We start from the raw sequence: 18381 nt of genomic DNA, 5'->3' as shown, positions 1-18381 counted from the left end.
GTTCAGTTACACTTTCACAGATATTGACTCATCGGAACACATTCGAAACACATTAAAACACAGCACAAGAAAGTATACAGTACGAAAAACATAAAGGCAATGAAAATACATTGAATACGATTAGCTGCACAAAAACTGGGATGAGAAAAAAATTTCACGTGTCTGTTTTCTATTACATGCTCTTAAGTCAAAATTTGCAGACAGTAATTTGTTAAGCAAGCACGGCAACTTGTGCGTGAGCGACTGTAGCATATAATTTGTACGTCTGCGTGGTATCAGCCATGTCTCAGATCCACGGGTGCGACAATCACTTTTCTGTTTCTGCAAATGCGAAAGGAATTTTATGAGGCTCTTAAACTTTTCATCGGAAAATAAGTATGAGTACAGTAGACGGAAATCGTAAATTTTTCCGACGCTTATTATGTTATACCGTGTGAACAATGGTGCTATGAATGTAAATAGGACACATTTGCAATGCAACGAAGTGCTTTCTTTTGAAGAAGGAGCAGTGTTTGAATATTTGTTTGTGTGGTTGTGGCCCAAACCAGTGTACAGTAATTTATGTGAGAGGAAAACAGTGCATGATAAATTTGAAGTTTTGCTCTATCTGGAAGAAAATGACGGCACCGTGCTAGTGCGCCGACTGACGTAGATAGTGTCCTTGATAATGATTGAACGTGATGATTCCACGACATGTCAGCAGCAAAGGTCACGCCAAGAATTTTATGTTTCTTAACAATCTCTATGGGTGCACCTCCAAGAACCAACCTTTCTTCTATCTGTGCTTGCTTCCCTCTGGCCATGAATAATATGGCCTTAGATTTATTGCCATTTATTTTTAAACAGTTCTTACTTGACCAATCCCAAATTATTGCAAGCTCTTTTTTGGCTTCTAATAATAGTTCGTCTACATTTTTACCAGTGAAAAAGATGCTCGTGTCATCTGCGTAGAGCACGTATATTGCATTGCTTTCCTTTTGCACGATATCGTTCACATAGATGTTGAAAAGAAACGGCCCTAAAATACTTCCTTGTGGCACGCCGGAAGTTAGTAATCTGTGGGATGAGTCACTTTCAGCGATAGAGACGTGCTGCTGACGATTCAAAAGAAAAGATTTAAGTAAAGCGAAACCAACTCCTCGGACACCATAACTGAACAGTTTGTCTAGTAATATTTCATGGTTTAGGCGATCAAATGCTTTGCTGTAGTCAATGAAAATTCCGAGGGTAAGTCTGCTTTCATCAATATTAGAGATTATTAATTCCTTCTGAGTTAATAGTGCAGTTTCCGTTGACCTGCCTTTCCGAAAGCCGTGTTGAGCATCTGAAAGCATGTTATGTTTAACGAAAAAGCTGTTCATGCGCAAAAGAATAATCTTCTCTAAACCCTTAGAAAATACAGGAAGCACTGAGACGGGTCTATAGTTGTTAACATCGTTTTTATCGCCCCCCTTAAAAAGAACTGAAACTTTAGCGATTTTCATCCTATCCGGGAAACATCCAGATGTAAGAGCCAGATTGAATATGTATACTAGATGCGGCGCAATAATATCGATAGCGTATTTCACTGCCTTTATTTGAAAGCCGTCAATATCGCTGGCATTGGTGTTTTTCAAATTTATAAATGTGCGATAGATTTCTGTTTCATCCGTTGGGTAAAGAAATAGCGTCTCCTTACACTGGTAGTGAAGCAAAGCGCTAGTCGAGTTAACGACTGCTGGCTCTGCCACATTGACGAAGTGTTCATTGAAATACTCGGCTAGAGGAATTCCGGATAATTTTTTACCATCTATTGTCAATTCAGAAGTGTTTTCTCGTGTTATTTTTCTATTTAGGGCTTCGTTGAATATTTTCCAAACTTTGTCCGGACGCTCTTTTCTTGCAGTACTGAAAAGGTGGTTGTAGTAGTATTTCTTTGCTCTTCGCAATTCCGCGTTTAGTTTGTTGCGATACTTCTTAATATTTCAAGTTTAGCTAGGTCTTTTGTCCTGAGGAAGGCTTGAAAAAGAAGGTTTTTTTCAGTTATCATTTTTATGTGTTCTGGTCCTAGCCAAGGTTTCCTTATTCTTTTCTTAAGTTTAACATTCTGATATGGAAACGACAACCCATACAGCTGACGGAATATTGACAAAAAGTCAGCGTAGGCGTCACTGCTGGAGACCTTGTAAAAAATGGATGACCAGTCCGCATGGATTATTCGTCTGCGAAATGTTTCAAGGTTCTCACATGACAAGCATCTGTACTTTAGCCTGTTTGAGCACTGTTTTTGTCGGGCTAAATTGGTAGAATAACTTTATATATATAGGACAATGGTCACTGATGTCAGTACTGATTGTACCAGCCGCTAGAACAGGTGTGTCTGTATTAATAACGAAAAGGTCGAGAAGTGTCTGACTTGTCGACGTTACACGAGTTGGCGTCGTTATGACGTTGTGGAACCCAGAAGCAAGAAACTTGTTTCCTAATTCACAATAATGTTGATTATCAGTCAGCATGTCAATATTCATGTCACCGCCAAGTAGCAACCGATAATGGTGAACCGAGGCATATTCAAGTATTTCTTCTAGAAAATTTATGAACTCGTTGCGATTGCCAGATGGAGGGCGGTAGATGACAAGAAACATTTCAAGGCCACATATCACACACAAGCTTTCGTAATCAGCTGTGGCACGTGTAAATCCCCTTAACACCTCAGCTGATATGCCTCGTTTAACATATAGTGCAACACCCCCTCCACGCATGCATGTTCTGTTGAGGTTGTAATGGGTGTAGTCATCTAAGATCAGTACAGGGCTGCTATTTTGATACCAGGTTTCCGAGAACATGATGACGTCAAATTTGAAATGGAAGTTATTTAGGAACACAGTGACCTGATCTTCTTTACAAGCCAGAGACCGTGCATTAATATGAATAGCAGAGATGCTATTCTTCGTTTGACCGCAGTGAAGTGAAATATCGCAGGGTAAGGCGTATTCTTTATACATGAACAGGTGAGTAAAGCCTTAGGGAAAAAGAAAAAAAAAACGCTCAGTCAATCTTACATAGGTCCCTATCAGAAGCAATCCGTATGGCATCGCTCCCCTCTTCTTTTCGCGCATAGACCTTGCCGTTCCGCACCCACACAAAACGCCATCCGCGTTCAGTCTTTTTTGTGCTAGCTAGGTGCAACAGGCGTTTCAGTGCAGGACACAGGTGTTCATTTACGAAGATCCGCATTTCATTTTGTGTTTCACTTTGGATTCCGAGCTGGCTATCCTTGATTACAGTTCGACGTGCCCTTTCAAGAAATGCATCTCTTTTTTGTTTGCCTTTGAACTGCACCAGTACATTGCTTTTGCCCTCTTCTCTAGTTGGTACACGGTGACACACCTCGATGTCGGCAGGACTTATAGGCTCACCTATAATTTCACCTATCGAAGTCACCGAGTCAAAAACATTCTCATCCTGTTTCTCTTGGATGCCTCGGATTTCTACGTTGGTCCTACGAGAGTACTGCTCACACTGAACCATTCTGCTTTCAAGTCGTTTGAGTGCGGCGTCACTTTCCTGGCATTTAGATTGTAAACTTTCATTTTCCTTCCTTAGAGCAACCGTTTCTGTCCGCGCCTCAGCCAGTTGCTTCTTCATGCTCTCAAACTCGTCGCTCATGAATTGTAGGCTGTCTCTCAGCGTTTTAATCTCTGCACGAAGCTCGCGCAGGTCGGAACGGTTGTCCCGGTCTGAGGACTGCGATGGGTTAGGCATTACCACTTGCTATGAGTTAGATGCACAAGCCGTACAAACAAAAGGCTCAATAAGCTCAATAGCACTGCAGAAGAAACACAAGGTTGGCAACAGCAACAGCAAAAACAAAAAAAAAAACAAAGCGACCAGCCACAGGATAGCTTCGCACCAACCTGCAGTGCAGAAATGCGCTCGATAAGTCGAAGTGCCGGCTAGCTGCCGCTGCTGCCAAGTGGTCCGTCCGTCACGCGCAGTCCTTTTATGAAGCTAGTCCCCGGGAAGTCGACGAAGATGCTTCCGATAGCTTCCGGTAGAGTCAGCGCCAGTGGAAAGCTGCCGCAGCCAAGTGAGTCACGTGGATGCTAGCTGGGTATGACCACTATTCGCTATCCAACCTGCAGTGCAGAAATGCGCTCGATAAGTCGAAGTGCCGGCTAGCTGCCGCTGCTGCCAAGTAGTCCGTCCGTCACGCGCAGTCCTTTTATGAAGCTAGTCCCCGGGAAGTCGACGAAGATGCTTCCGATAGCTTCCGGTAGAGTCAGCGCCAGTGGAAAGCTGCCGCAGCCAAGTGGGTCACGTGGATTCTAGCTGGGTATGACCACTATTCGCTATCCAACCTGCAGTGCAGAAATGCGCTCGATAAGTCGAAGTGCCGGCTAGCTGCCGCTGCTGCCAAATCAGCGACTGCTCATAGCTTGGCAGGGTCCGGGAGGACACCATCCTTGGACACGACGTGGCCTAAGATAGTCAGCTGTCGGGCGCCAAAGTGACACGTCTTGCTGCACGCCAGCGTCACTGAGACACTGAAGGACACTCTCAAGACGAAGAAGATGAGACGGAAAATCCGGGGAGAATACAACATCGTCCAAGTAGCAGAGGCATGTTTGCCATTTGAGCCCGCGTAGGATGTTGTCCATCATGCGCTCGAAAGTAGCAGGCGCGTTGCAGAGACCGAAGGGCATCACATTAAATTCATACAGCCCATCAGGCGTGATGAAAGCTGTTTTCGGGCGATCAGCTTCGGCCATCGGCACCTGCCAGTATCCAGATTGCAGATCTAACGAAGAAACGTACTCTTCCTCCTGCAGGCAGTCAAGCGCGTCATCTATACGAGGCAGGTTGTAGACGTCTTTCCGAGTAATTTTGTTTAGCCGGCGGTAGTCTACGCACAATCTAATGGAACCGTCCTTTTTGATGACGAGTACAACGGGAGAAGCCCACGGGCTGTGAGAGGGCTGGATCAATCCACGGTGTAATCAATTATGCGGCGCTCAGCGGAGGAGACGCGGTAAGGGCGCTGACGCAAAGGTCGATGTGTTCCAGTGTCGATGTGTTCCAGTGCACGACCCAAGGTATCTTGATGAGAATCGAAGGACGCTCGGAAGCGCTGAAGCAAGGCGACAAGGTGGGCGCGTTGGAGAGGTGGCAGAGCGGCATCGACGGAATCGGCAAGCCAATCGGGTGAGGTCTGATCGGTTGCGACGATGGGAGGAGTGAGGACATTGATGTCATACGCGGGAGGGTCATCTGGAACAGGTGAAGCGTCGTCGAGATCGATGACATCAACCGTGCCAAGCGATTCTCCCCGAAATAAAGTAGTCGGGATAGGCAACGGGTTCGCAACGTTCAGGGCGCTACAACCACCAGCAATTGTGAGCACAGCACGCGGGAGCATGGGAGTTTTGCGGTGCGCACAAAGGGGTGAGGGCGAAAAAAGGATAGGAGCGTCGGAGAGTGCAGCACAAGTAAGGGGCACAAGAAACGAGGAGAAAGCCGGCACGTCGGTGTCGTCATTGGCGAGAATATGCGCAGCAGTAGAAGGGGAGGCGTCCACAAGAGTATCACACAGTGGCGACAAATCAATTAGAGCACGTGCACAGTCGATGATTGCGTGATGTGCGGACAGAAAGTCCCAACCGAGGATGATGTCGTGAGAGGAGCGGGCAAGAACGAAGACCTCAATGGTGTAGGAGAGGCCTTGGATGATGTGGCGAGCGGTGCACGCTGCGAGAGGTCGAACGGGGTCAGCGCTGGCGGTTTGAAGAGAAATTTCAAAAAGCGGCGTCGTCACTTTCTTTAGTTTGCGGCACAAGTTGCGGCTAATGATGGACACGGTAGCACCAGTGTCAATGAGCGCATGAACAGGAACACCTTCAACCAGCACTTCAAGAATGTTCACAGGAGCTGCAATAGGACTTTAGACGGTCGGTGATGGCGCAGTTCTTGCCTCCGGAACTGCGGCGCCTAGTTTTCCGATTGGAGGGGTGGCGAGCGGCGGCGCATAGGAGAGACCGAACGGCGGCGAGGAGACGGCGACAGGGGGGTTCGGTGGTAGGAGTCGGAGATATAGGCAGAGGGATGCTGGGGCAGATGAGAAGAGTCAAGTGCGGAGGGCACGGGAACGTCGTACGTCGGCGATCGCCCGTAGTCGTGAGAACAGGATCCGCGGGTGCGGCACAAACGGGCCACATGACCTGTGAGGCCGCAAGTATAGCAAATCAGGCGGTTATCTTGCGTGCGCCACGAATTCAGAGGGCGTGGAGCGGTGCGAGGCAAATGCCAGTGAGGGTGAGGAATTGTAGGAGCGAGCGGCGGGTCAGGAAAGACGGTGCAAGGTGCGCATAGGCAGGAACAACCGGCTGAGGTCGTGGCCGGACGACAGCTTGAGCATAGGTCAGTGGTGCAGACTACAGGAGGTGGATTAGCGGATGGCAGGACCTCTGCAACCTGCTCCTGGATGACACGCTGAATAGAAGGCGACAGCGTTGGCTTTGGAGAGGGTGGGCAGGTAACCAACGATAGCTGGCGGGCGACCTCCTCCCGCACAAACTGCTGGATCTGCTGAAGAGGGGTCAACTGTTCGTGAGCAGGACCGCCGACAGCCAAGCTCGAAAGGGTGTCGTCCGGACAAATGGTACGGCGGGTGACAAGACGCTGTTTCCGGAGCTCGTAATAGCTCTGACACAAAGAAACGACGTCGGAGATGGTTTGAGGATTTTTGGACACTAACATCTGAAATGCGTCGTCCTCAATCCCTTTAAGAATGTGTTTGATTTCGTCCGCGTCGCTCATGGATGGATTCAGACGCCTGCATAAATCAACGACATCCTCGATATAGCTTGTGAAATTCTCGCCGCTCTGCTGGGCCCCACTGAGCAACCGTTGTTCGGCACGAAGTTTTCGGACAGCGGGGCGGCCGAAGACATCGGTAAGGCTGGTTTTGAGGGCCGCCCAGGTAGACAAATCAGCTTCGTGGTTGCGAAACCACAAGTTGGCGACGTCGGTCAGATAACAGATGACGTTTGTCAGCTTGACGCTGTCGTCCCACTTATTATAGGCGCTTACGCGTTCATAGGAGGCGAGCCAGTCTTCGACGTCGGTGTCGTCCGTGCCGCTGGAGATCGCAGGGTCGCGCTGACGCACGGGACCGGAACAGACGACAGCGGCGGGAACAGTGGAGCCAGGCTGAGGCTGGGTGTCAGTCATCGTGGTAGAGGCTGGTAAGGAGTGTAGATCTTCAGGTCCGTAGATCCGTAAGGTCGGTAGCTCCAGGGTGGGAACAGGCAGCACCTCCACCAAATGTAAAGACGCAAATCAGACGCACAAGAAATGTGGACAGGCAAAATCTTTGTTTACATAGCGTAGCTCCAAGCCAAGAGTTCGAGAGCGTCCGCTTCGTCTTCTTCGCAAACTGAACTGCGTCAGCTTCGTCTCCTTCAGCTTTCTCTCCTTCGGCGGCACAGGCCGCTGGGGCAGCAAACCCCAACTGTATGTCTTACAATATATATATATATATATATATATATATATATATATATATATATATATATATATATATATATATATATATACGTGCCACTGCGGAAGAAAAAAAAACTCCTGCATCCGTGGAGAAAGATGTTTCTTTTCCGCTCGTGCGCTCGGACCACTTAGGGACTGCCACAGTTATACGTCTCGTCTCCGGAGGTTATCCTTCGAATTGCTCGTAAAATTTGGTGGAGGTGCTGGGTAACGCTTCCCGACTACCGCACTCCGTACAGCATCACAATGGACCTCACACTTGTCCACCAGCGACCCATCCGCCATATCCGCGAAGAGTCGCCTAAATTTCGGCCCCTCCCCCCCCCCGCCCAAAAGAACGACGCAGCCTCGGCCACCGAGTCTAGCTGACATGGCCACTGACACCGGGTCCCCGGCGCCGACCCAGCCTAGCCCGGTGAGTCCAATTGCCATGGCCACTGACCCCCGGCTCCTGGCGCCGATCCTTTTGCCACCCACCGCGACCACCGCCATCTTTTCACGGTGACGTTTTTGAAGACACTGAGGATTGGCTGGAGACCTTCGAGCGGGCCGCCCGCTACAACGGCAGGAGCGACGAGCGCAAGCTTTACAACGTATATTTTGCTGTGGAAGAATCTGCCCGGACGTGGCTTGAAAACCACGAGTCTACCCTGCCCACCTGGGAGACGTTTTGCGAGAATCTCCTGGCTACATTCCCCAACGCCGACCACCAGCAGAAGGCTGAGTCTGCTCTGCACTCCCGAAACTAGCGCACGAATGAAAACGTGCGCATGTACATCGAGGACATGGCCCGTCTATTCAAGCGTGCCGATCCCAACATGACTGAGAAGAAGAAGCTTCGCCAGCCATCTGATGCGAGGGGTTAAGCAGGAGCTCTTCGCAGACCTCGTACGCAGCCCAGCCCGCACTGTAGCGGAATTTCTCACATAGGCGACCACCATGGAGACGACGCTCCAACAACGGGCCCGCCAGTACAATAGGCACATCAACAGCGTTGTGCCCGAAACCTTTTCGTTGTGCCTAGGCGGCAGTACAGACACATTGCGCGAACTGATTCGGTCAGTTGTACGGGTGGAACTCCAGCGGTTCCGTCTGCCCCAGGTTGCGCCTGGGCCCCTGGCGGCGCTGACAGAAGTCGTCAGGGAGGAAGTGCGGCCGGTTGCGCAGGCGCCTCCTGTTCCCGAAGCGCCGCCCCAGTTCGATGTCCGACCCACATATGCATTCGTTGTACGTCGCTCGGCTGGCTACGGTCCCGCTACTCCGACACCTGCCATGAGCAGCATTGGCACATGTCACGCTACCGTCTACAACGTACTCTGATACTCGCCCATTTCGATGAACACGCTGCCATGGACACCCACACTGATGCCAGCAATGTCGGCCTTGGCGCGGTACTGATCCAGTGGCAAGAAGGTGCAGAACGGGTCATCAGTTATGCCAGCCGAACACGTTTGCGCGCCGAGACCAATTATTCTACGGCGGAGAAAGAGTGCCTTGCAGTGATATGGGCCATCAGCAAGTTCCGGCCGTACCTCTACGGGCGACCCTTCCGTGTGGTAAGCGACCACCACTAATTATGCTGGCTGACGAGCCTCAAAGACCCCTCAGGACGCTTGGCTAGATGGAGCTTACGCTTGCAAGAATACGACTTAACAGTCGTCTACAAGTCGGGCCGTAAGCATCAGGATGCGGATTGTTTGCCGCGTGCGCCTATCACAATTGGTCGCGAGGAACCCGCCGATGATTTTTTTTTCCTAGGCGCTATTAATACCACCCAAATGGCACAGCTTCAGCGGGCGCACTCGGAGTTCGCGCCGCTCATAGATTACCTCTAAGGCGTCGACGCTCGCATCCCGCATGTTTTTCGCCGCGGGCTCCTCACCTTCACTTTACAATCTAGTGTTCTCCACAAACGCAACTTTTCCAACAACAGAGAAGTGTTCCTGCTTGTCGTACTATCACAGCGGGGGGCCAGAGATTTTGAGTGCCTCTCATGATGCACCCTCGGGCGGCCATCTCGGAGTAACTCGTACACTCGCGCGCATTAAGCAGAAGTATTATTAGCCCAGGTTACTCTCATCAGTGCGGTCCTCAGGAAAAATATGCCGCGACTGCCAACGTCGTAAGTCTCCTCCGTTGAATCCCGCCGGATTCCTTCACCCCGTCGAACCACCGAAGACCCCTTTTCACAAAGTGGGCATGGACCTCCTTGGCCCTTTTCCGAAGTCTTCATCTGGAAAGCGTTGGATCGTCGTTGCCACCGACTACCTTACACGGTACGCTGAGCCCACGTCTCTTGTCAAAGGCACTGCGGTTGAAGTGGCGCAGTTCTTCGTACACAACGTTGTCCTGCGTCATGGAGCCCCCGTCGTTGTTATTACTGACCGGGGAACTGCTTTCACTGCCGGCTTAACCCAGTCCGTGATGACTCTGACGCACACCAGCCACCGACGTGCTACGACCTATCACCCACAGCCAAACGGATTGGTAGAGCGACTCAACCGCACTCTAGCCGACATGCTTTCTATGTATGTTGACGTCGAGCATCGAACTTGGGATACGATTTTTCCGTACGTAACGTTTGCCTACAACACCGCCCTGCAAGAGACAACCCGACTGACCCCCTTTCAGCTTGTCTTCGGTCGGCAAGTGACCACTCCGTTGGATCCTATGTGGCCCGTTGACCCCTCCTGCGACTCTGACGCTGACCTCAACGCAGACATCTTCGTTCAGCGTGCTGAGGAAGCGCGGCAATTGGCGCACCTGCTAATTAACCACCAACAGGAGACTGACGCCGCTAGGTACAACCTCAGACGCCGCTTCGTCAGTTACGCGCCTGCCGACTTGGTGTTGGTGTGGACACCTGTTCGTCGCCGCGGCCTTTCTGAAAAGTTGCTGCGCAGATACTTCGGCCCTTACGAAGTAGTGCGCCGCATCAGTGATGTGACGTATGCAGTTACTCCCGTCCAAGAGGCTTGCTCATCGCGCCGGTCACACCATACTGAAGTCGTGCACATTGTTCCCATGAAGTCTCACCTCGACAGACTCCCTGACTGAACAGCGTTTAACTGCAGCTGTATTTTGCTGATATTTCCCTCCTAGCCACATCGTGGCGATGCTGCAGAAGAGGGGGCAGTGATACGTGCCACTGTCGAAGAAGAAAAAAGCACCTGCATCCTGGAGAAAGATGTTCCTTTTCCGCTCGCGCGCTCGGACCCCTAAAGCCCCAACTCGATGAACACTTCCGAGGCGTACACGCGAAGCGCCTACGCGCCTAGCGGCGCGCCGCGACGGACGTCGAAAGCGGTGCAAATCTCCATGGCCAGTTGCTGGCGCGCGCTTGTGCTCGCGTATCGCTCGCGCTGCCGTATCGTTGCTAGACTGCATAGGCTAAAATCGGCCGAAACTTTTCGACTGCCACTTGAAGCGTTTAGCTTTTTAAAGCGGCAGGAGAAGTAAATCTATTTATAAACTGAATTGTAGTTTGCACAATAGGTTTTTATGCAAACGCGCACAAATCGCCTCGCAGTTTTCTTCGGTGTTTAGCGTAATCTGCAGCCCGATCGACATAGCATCGCTTGGATCCCAGTTCAGATCTTCGGTATTGCGCTCCCCTCCAAGCATCATTATTTGCAATAATGTCAGCGATGTGTGCACGAAGACGAGTTTTACTGCTTGTGATAAGAACAGCACTTCAGCTCATTGTGAGGAGGAGGCAGGAGCGTCGCCAGCGGAGGAGGCACCGCTGGTGGGTTCGGCCCGTGTTCGTGGCGCGCAGGCAAGAAGGCCGATATCACCCTACGGTAAGTATCTTCGTTTCCTCTGTAAGTGTAAAAGGTCCGTGTAGAGTATTGAAAAGACATTTAGCGCAACAGTTCGGCGGCTTAGTGGTTAAAACATCCGACCCCTATGCCGTAGGCGCGCAGTTCGGTCGCCAGTGCCGCCGGGTACCCACTATGATACACTGGGTACAGGATCCTTTCCCCCTGGTCTGGTGGTAGGCTTCTCTGCATTAAACTGCGTGGAAAATGTGCCTTTGACTGCACCTTGTGCAAAGAAGAATGCTTTGTCCCGTGGGGCTATATCATCACTGGTTTGATTGCGTCTACACTGTGCTGTCACTTATAGGTCCCGTAACGACAGCGGACGTGATCTAGCTAACAGGTTAAAGCCACGCAACAGCAAATATTGCTACATTTTGTGGTACTGTGCAGTGGTACGTGCGGACGGAATTCCAGCAGCAGGTACATTGTCGGCTGTGCACTGTGAGAAAGAAAAGTTCGCCGCTGTTGTAGCTGTGTCCAAAATGAACAGCAACTGCCACTCTGTGACAACGAACCCAAACTGAAACAAACATAACTGCTTGGATTTGAGGTGTAATGGTTAAGAAAAAAAAGCCAGCTACCAATACGCCATCATACATGTTTTAATGTTCTGTAGTGGTGTCCACACATACCGTTAACATAAGAAGTGACATTCAACAGCGGGAGTGGGTGGCAGGGGTTAGTGACAAAAAGGAATGGAGGCTTTGGTACAGGTGGAACTGCAGTGCCGGTAGTTGCTGTTTGATGGGACTAAAATAGCAGTCATGTTCCATCTGAACTGAATTCTAGGCACTTAGTGCATATATATACTCTTGAAAGCGTTGGATGATAGTTTGCCTCCAAGTGAACCGTTGAGAGTGTATATATATATATATATATATATATATATATATATATATATATATATCTTGTGAGGCAGAAGAACGCACCAGCAAATTCACCTTTTTACTTCAGGTAGGCCGAAGCAGCAGCTACCGACTAGTCACAGCTTAGCAACACTTCGTCTTCTTCGCACGACCCGATGACCGATGATGATTACGCTGAGATGAAGATGAAGGTCACTCACAGTGCTTACAACATTCCCCCTCCCGAACGAAAGCGACCATCCTGGTCGCAAATTAAATCTTAAGGTCGGCGGTTAAAGGGTTTCAAGCGCGACACGTGCACAATCTCGGTGCCGCGACACCGACGATCGCGAACAGGCGATGCAGGTGTGATGAGATAGTTTACAGGGGAAGTTTGTTCCAGAACCGTGTACGGGCCAATAAAACGGCTCAGAAACTTTTCACACAGGCCGGGGATGCGAGTAGGTGTCCAGAGTAGCACTTCGTCTCCAGGGCGGAAAGACACTGAGCGATGAGTCGCATCATACGTGCTTTTCCTGGAAGCTTGAGTGGCTTCAGTTTGAAGGCGGGCACGATCACGGCAGTGGGCGATACGAGACACGAACTGTTCGTGGGAAGGCGCGGCAGAAGGAGTAGAAGCTGTGAAGAAAGATGCTTCGAGGGAGAAGGTAGGATGGCGGGCATAAACAAGAAAAAACGGAGAGTAGGTGGTGGTTCGTTGAACGGCAGTGTTGTAGGCGAAGGTTACAAAGGGGAGTAAAGAGTCCCAGTTGTTGTGCTGAGGGTGAATGTAGGTGGATAGCATATCAGAAAGGGTGCGATGAAAGCGTTCTGTGAGGCCATTGGTCTGAGGGTGGTAAGGAGATGTAGTTTTATGGACCGTGCCTGAAGCATGAAGCACTGCGGCGAGGACGGTGGAGAGGAACGACTTGCCACGATCGCTAAGGAGGAGGCGAGGGGCGCCGTGGCGAAGAAGTATGGTGTGGAGGAAGAAGTTGGCGATTTCGGAAGCGGAGCCGGAAGGAAGTGCTGCGGTTTCAGCGTATCGGGTGAGGTGGTCAACGGCAGTAACGACCCAGCGGTTGCCAGCTGGAGTCAAGGGCAGGGGTCCATACAAGTCGATTCCGACGACTTCGAAAGGTGTGGAAGGACATGGGAGAGGTTGCAAGAGACCGGCAGGAGGCGACGTAGACCGCTTGCGTCGTTGACAAGGGATGCAAGACGCTACGTATTTTAATACTGAGGTTGAAAGGCCAGGCCAGAAGAAACGACGTTTGATGCGGTCATAGGTTTTGTGGTACCCAAGGTGACCTGCGGTGGGGTCGTCGTGGAAGGCTTGTAGAACTTGAGGACGCAGGGAAGAAGGAATTACGGGAACCCATGTGTGGCCCAGTGGGCTGTAGTTGTGCCAAAATAATGTGCCATCCTGTAACTTGAAATTTTTGAGCCGACGACGGAGACGGGCATTTGGAGGTCTAAGAACACCGCTGAGACTATCAATCAGCTTTTGACAGTAAGGGTCAGCACTCTGGTGGTGAGCAAGATTGCAGTGTATATCTGGCATGGGAGCAATAGAGGCGGCGCTCAAAGACTGCATAACTGTAGGGTTTAAATGGCTTGACTCCGTTGGGACAGGAGAGGAATGCGAGGACATGGGTTGCGACGGCAAAGCAATAGGGCAACGAGAGAGAGCGTCGGCGTCCTTGTGCTTCTTGCCCGATTTGTAAGTGACAGTAAAGTCGTACTCTTGAAGGCGGAGGATCCACCGCCCGAGACGACCGGACAGATTTTTCAAAGTGGATAACCAGCATAGGGCGTGGTGGTCAGTGACGACTGTGAAGTGACGGCCGTACAGGTAAGGACGAAACTTCTGAACAGCCCAGACGACGGCGAGACATTCTTGTTCGGTAATAGTGTAGTTTTGTTCCGCAGAAGTCAGAGTTCGGCTCGCATAGGCAACAACATTTTCTGTAGAGGTGTTTTGGCGTTGCAGAAGGACAGCGCCAATGCCATGGCTACTGGCGTCGGTGTGCAAAATTGTCGGTGCTTTATCATCAAAATGGCAGAGGACGGGACCCGAAGTCAGAGCACGCTTCAGAGTTTCAAATGCTTCTTCGCAAGCAGGAGACCAGATGAAAGGCGTGTCGTTGTGAAGAAGCGCATGTAAAGGTGAGGCAATAGAGGCGAAATTGCGGATGAATCTGCGGAAGTATGATGCCAAGCCGAGGAAACTGCGGAGATCTTTGACCCGAGTTGGACGGGGAAAGTGCAGCGCAGCAGCGATTTTTTCAGGGTCAGGCTTAATTCCTTCGCTGCTTACGAGATGGCCAAGAACTTTAATGGATTTTGATGCAAAACGGCATTTCTTCGTGTTTAGCTGTAGGCCAGCGCTGGAAAGTGCTGTCAAAACTTCATCGAGACGAGTAAGGTGATCAGGAAATGACGAAGAAAAAATGACGATGTCATCTAAGTAACAGAGACATGTTTTCCATTTGAGGCCGCGGAGAACTGTGTCAATCATACGCTCGAATGTAGCAGGAGCGTTGCAGAGTCCAAAAGGCATTACATTGAATTCGTATAAACCGTCCGGTGTTGCAAAGGCGGTCTTCTCTTTATCATCTTCATTCATGGGGATCTGCCAGTAGCCTGATCTTAAGTCAAGGCTGGAGAAAAATTGGGCACCTTGCAAACAATCGAGGGCGTCGTCAATTCGAGGGAGGGGATACACATCCTTACGAGTTATTCTGTTTAGAGCACGGTAATCTACACAAAAACGAACCGAACCGTCTTTTTTTTGCACTAGCACAACAGGCGATGACCAGGAACTAGACGATGGGCGTATGATGTTGCGTGCAAGCATGTCAGCAACATTTTCCTGAATAACTTTGCGCTCGGTTGGAGAAACACGATAAGGCCGGCGTCTAACTATGCTTGATCCGTCGGTGAGTATGCGATGCGTTGCTGCAGCGGTTTGACCCAGTGTGCCGGAATTGACGTCGAACGAGTCTGCGTGCTTGTTCAATACAGCGAGCAATGCGTCTGTCTGGTCTGTTGTCAGGTCGGTGCTGATCGTGTGGCGAAGTGCTGCACTGAGCGAGGCAGGGGATGAATCAGAGCGATCGGAGGTGGAAATGGGAAGAAGTGTGACAGGCTGGGCGGAAGCAATTGATGCAACAGTAGAGTCGCGTCGCAGAAGAATGGGCTCTGATGTGGTGTTGAATGCGGCGAGAAGAGAAGAACCGCTGGAGAAGCGAAGAAGGGACACGATGATGATAATACCTCTTGACAGGAGACGAGGGCTGGGTGTAATCAGGACGTCGCCATCGGTGACGGCGTCAGAAGTCACAGATAGAATATCTTCGTTGCCCGGATAGAGGACGTGATCGGCAAGCATAACTACACGGGAAGAAAGTGGTTCTCTATCGGCAAGAATGTTGCATTCAGTAACTTCAATAGTGGGAGGGGAACACGTAATGACTGCTGAGGCGTTTTGGAGGAAATCCCAGCCGAAGATGAGTTGATGGACACAGGAGGATAGGACAGCAAACTCAATGAAGTGCAAGATGCCATCAATGGTGACTCTGGCTGTACACGCTCCACAAGGGTTAATATTCTGTCCATTTGCAGCACGTAAAGGAGGACCGGTATAAGGTGTGCGGCTCCAAGGGGTGCCGCGTTGAGGACGCTGGGATCAGGAGTCACCTCCACCACTTGTGAGGCAGAAGAACGCACCAGCAAATTCACCTTTTTACTTCAGGTAGGCCGAAGCAGCAGCTACCGACTAGTCACAGCTTAGCAACACTTCGTCTTCTTCGCACGACCCGATGACCGATGATGATTACGCTGAGATGAAGATGAAGGTCACTCACAGTGCTTACAATATATATATATATAATATATATATATATATATATATATATATATATATATATATATATATATATATATATATATATATATATATATACTCCCTGTCTTTCCCTCCTCCTCTTTATCTATCTATCTGAAAGCATTGAGTTCCATTTGGAGGCCAAATATCATCCACCGTGGAGATGTGAAGCAACTCGGATGAAGTACGCTCCAAAGTTCTTCGCTGCCAACAGAGATACATAAAAAAGGCAAAGGAGTTTCACGTCAGCGTATTCGAACATTGGCAACTGACGAATAAGCGCGGTCTTCGAAAGTTGGGGCTCCTCTCGGTGGTCTCTGGGGCACATCGCTATTGCAAAACAGTGTCAGGAGAACCAAGGGGCATGAAAAATTGGCTGCTTCTGCACTGCTCGTGCAGAAGTGTAGTGCCTGCATCGCAGAGATGCAACTTTGAAATAACAAAGCTAGTGAGGCAGAAGGGCAGCACTGACATTGACAAGATGCAGCTTTGGAAAAACTTCAATAACTCAGCTGGCATAAATAGTATGCACACGCTGTCAGGTCGTCAGGCCACAACTTTCACTTGTGCAATCAATGTCCCTTGAATGCTTCTTGTAGTGAAGAATTCAAGGAGTAAACTTCTCTCCACTCAGAAGAAACCTAGCATTTCAAGGCTCTTTGGACTTAATAGCATCGTGATATCTCCACTGTGCGGCTGAAATGAAAATCTTTGACCCTCAAGACTTTTCACAGACACTGTACACAACAAGGCTGCTTCATTCAGTCACAGAAACCACCCACAATAGGTGTGCTGTAATAGCGCATCACAGTGTATTGCAGTCATGCTGTCTCGTTTTTACTTGTTCGCATAACAAACCACATATTTTCCCTCTACAGATGCGTCGCATGCGTGAAGGTGACCATGAATTTTTCCGAAAGTTTTTCCGGATGACTCCAGTGCTGTTTGACGAAGTGCTGGGATTTGTTTTGCCAGACCTCACACGGCAGCATGTTGTGAGAGAGCCCCTGGAGCCAGGCGAGCGACTGGCAATAGCATTGAGGTTTGTAAAGCTTGAGTTCTACATTCTGAGAAGAAGCATTTCGACACATAGTTGTGTGATAGTTTGGCGAAATGCACATGCTACCCTTTAAGCCTTGTAATGGTCCTCTCAAAAAATAAAAAATGAAAGGGCGAGAGAGATCGGAGCAGCTGTTGCTTACAGAGCTGAAACCAATTAAGGCAAACTGAACAGTACTAAATGCTCAAAAATATATTCTGAAAAATGCGAAGAAAAAAAAGTCAGATAAAAGTAAGTCACAAGTGGAGAAACCAGAACAAAAACAAAATAGTTAAGACGTGGCCAGAAGAGTAGGTAACCCCTAGCATTGCAGGTGCACAGCACAGGAAGGCCGGGTTGTAGCACCCGAGGACTTAAAAAGAAAAGAAAGCAAGCAAATGCAGCCAAGGACAGTCCGAATTTGATGAAAGTGAATAAAGCTAGTGAAAGCAATTTTGTGAGGCTTGCGCAACAGATTGACGCATCTTTACGCATAATGTGTTTAGGCAATCAAAAGCACGGCCTCTGTTCTTTCTTTGGGGTAAAGGAATTGTCTATACTCGTGAATCTCATAGCCTGTGTCAGGCACATAATCAAGCATATGTTCCTGACCAAAATCTCTCGCGCATCGTAATTTCACACTGTGGCATAAATTACTATTTTGGTGTCACATTTTAAGCATATTCTAGAGCCAAAAGAAAGATGCCAAACAGTGCAACTTCATTCAAAAGTAAATTCGTTAAAAACTTGTAGCAGCTTGACGCGCAGGTCAATCTGCTGACTCTTGTTCACGCGCTTCATCATTTTGGCCACTGAAAGACAAAATTGGTCGTACTCGTCATGTCCGTCACAGGTCTGCAGTGCATCTGCGAGTTTTCCGACGTGTTCAACCAGAGCATCATCAGCACATTCTCTTCTCCTCTTTCGCTTGTTCTGTCTAGGCGCTGATGACTGCAGCACTGATGCCTCTTGTTCCAGCAAGCCAACAGGTGCCTGGAGGGATGACACCGACTGGCTCGACGCAGGTGACTCGTGGCGTGACGGCAGCGACTCGTGGCGTGATGGCAGTGGCTCGTCAGTCACCACCTCGTGCACGAGTGACGCCTGCGATGCGCAGTCCAGTCGCCACTCCTCCAACTCAATGATGATCTCTGATGGCTCTGGGGCACTGTTGTGCTGGTACGCCGGCGTACTGCTTGCCCCTGGCACGACATTTGGACCTGGCTCCCTTAATTGCTGCCTGTAGTTTCCTGACGTCCT

General features: G+C 49.7%; 2 protein-coding genes across 2 annotated transcripts in view; both read left to right on the top strand.

The window, feature by feature from the left end:
* The window catches only part of LOC144103290 (uncharacterized), a 175775-nt gene that overhangs the window by 96450 nt on the left and 60944 nt on the right, over nt 1–18381 (top strand). The window lies entirely within an intron of this gene.
* Nucleotides 11180–18367, top strand: LOC144105068 (uncharacterized). The gene is made up of 4 exons (XM_077638268.1): nt 11180–11327; nt 16961–16979; nt 17058–17124; nt 18100–18367. Exons 2-4 carry the CDS (start codon nt 16961–16963, stop codon nt 18365–18367), a joined length of 354 nt encoding a protein of 117 aa, XP_077494394.1. The 5' UTR covers nt 11180–11327.

The sequence above is a fragment of the Amblyomma americanum genome, chromosome 9 (assembly GCF_052857255.1).
Source record: "Amblyomma americanum isolate KBUSLIRL-KWMA chromosome 9, ASM5285725v1, whole genome shotgun sequence".
In the NCBI taxonomy this organism is placed as follows: Eukaryota; Metazoa; Arthropoda; class Arachnida; order Ixodida; family Ixodidae; genus Amblyomma; species Amblyomma americanum.
This window is presented reverse-complemented; position numbering and strand designations above follow the sequence as displayed.

Bases quoted from the DNA above. Each gene is read 5' to 3' on its own strand.
- LOC144105068 (XM_077638268.1), top strand. The intron at 17,125-18,099 runs GTTTGTAAAGCT...CTCTTGTTCCAG, and splicing joins CGACTGGCAATAGCATTGAG to CAAGCCAACAGGTGCCTGGA.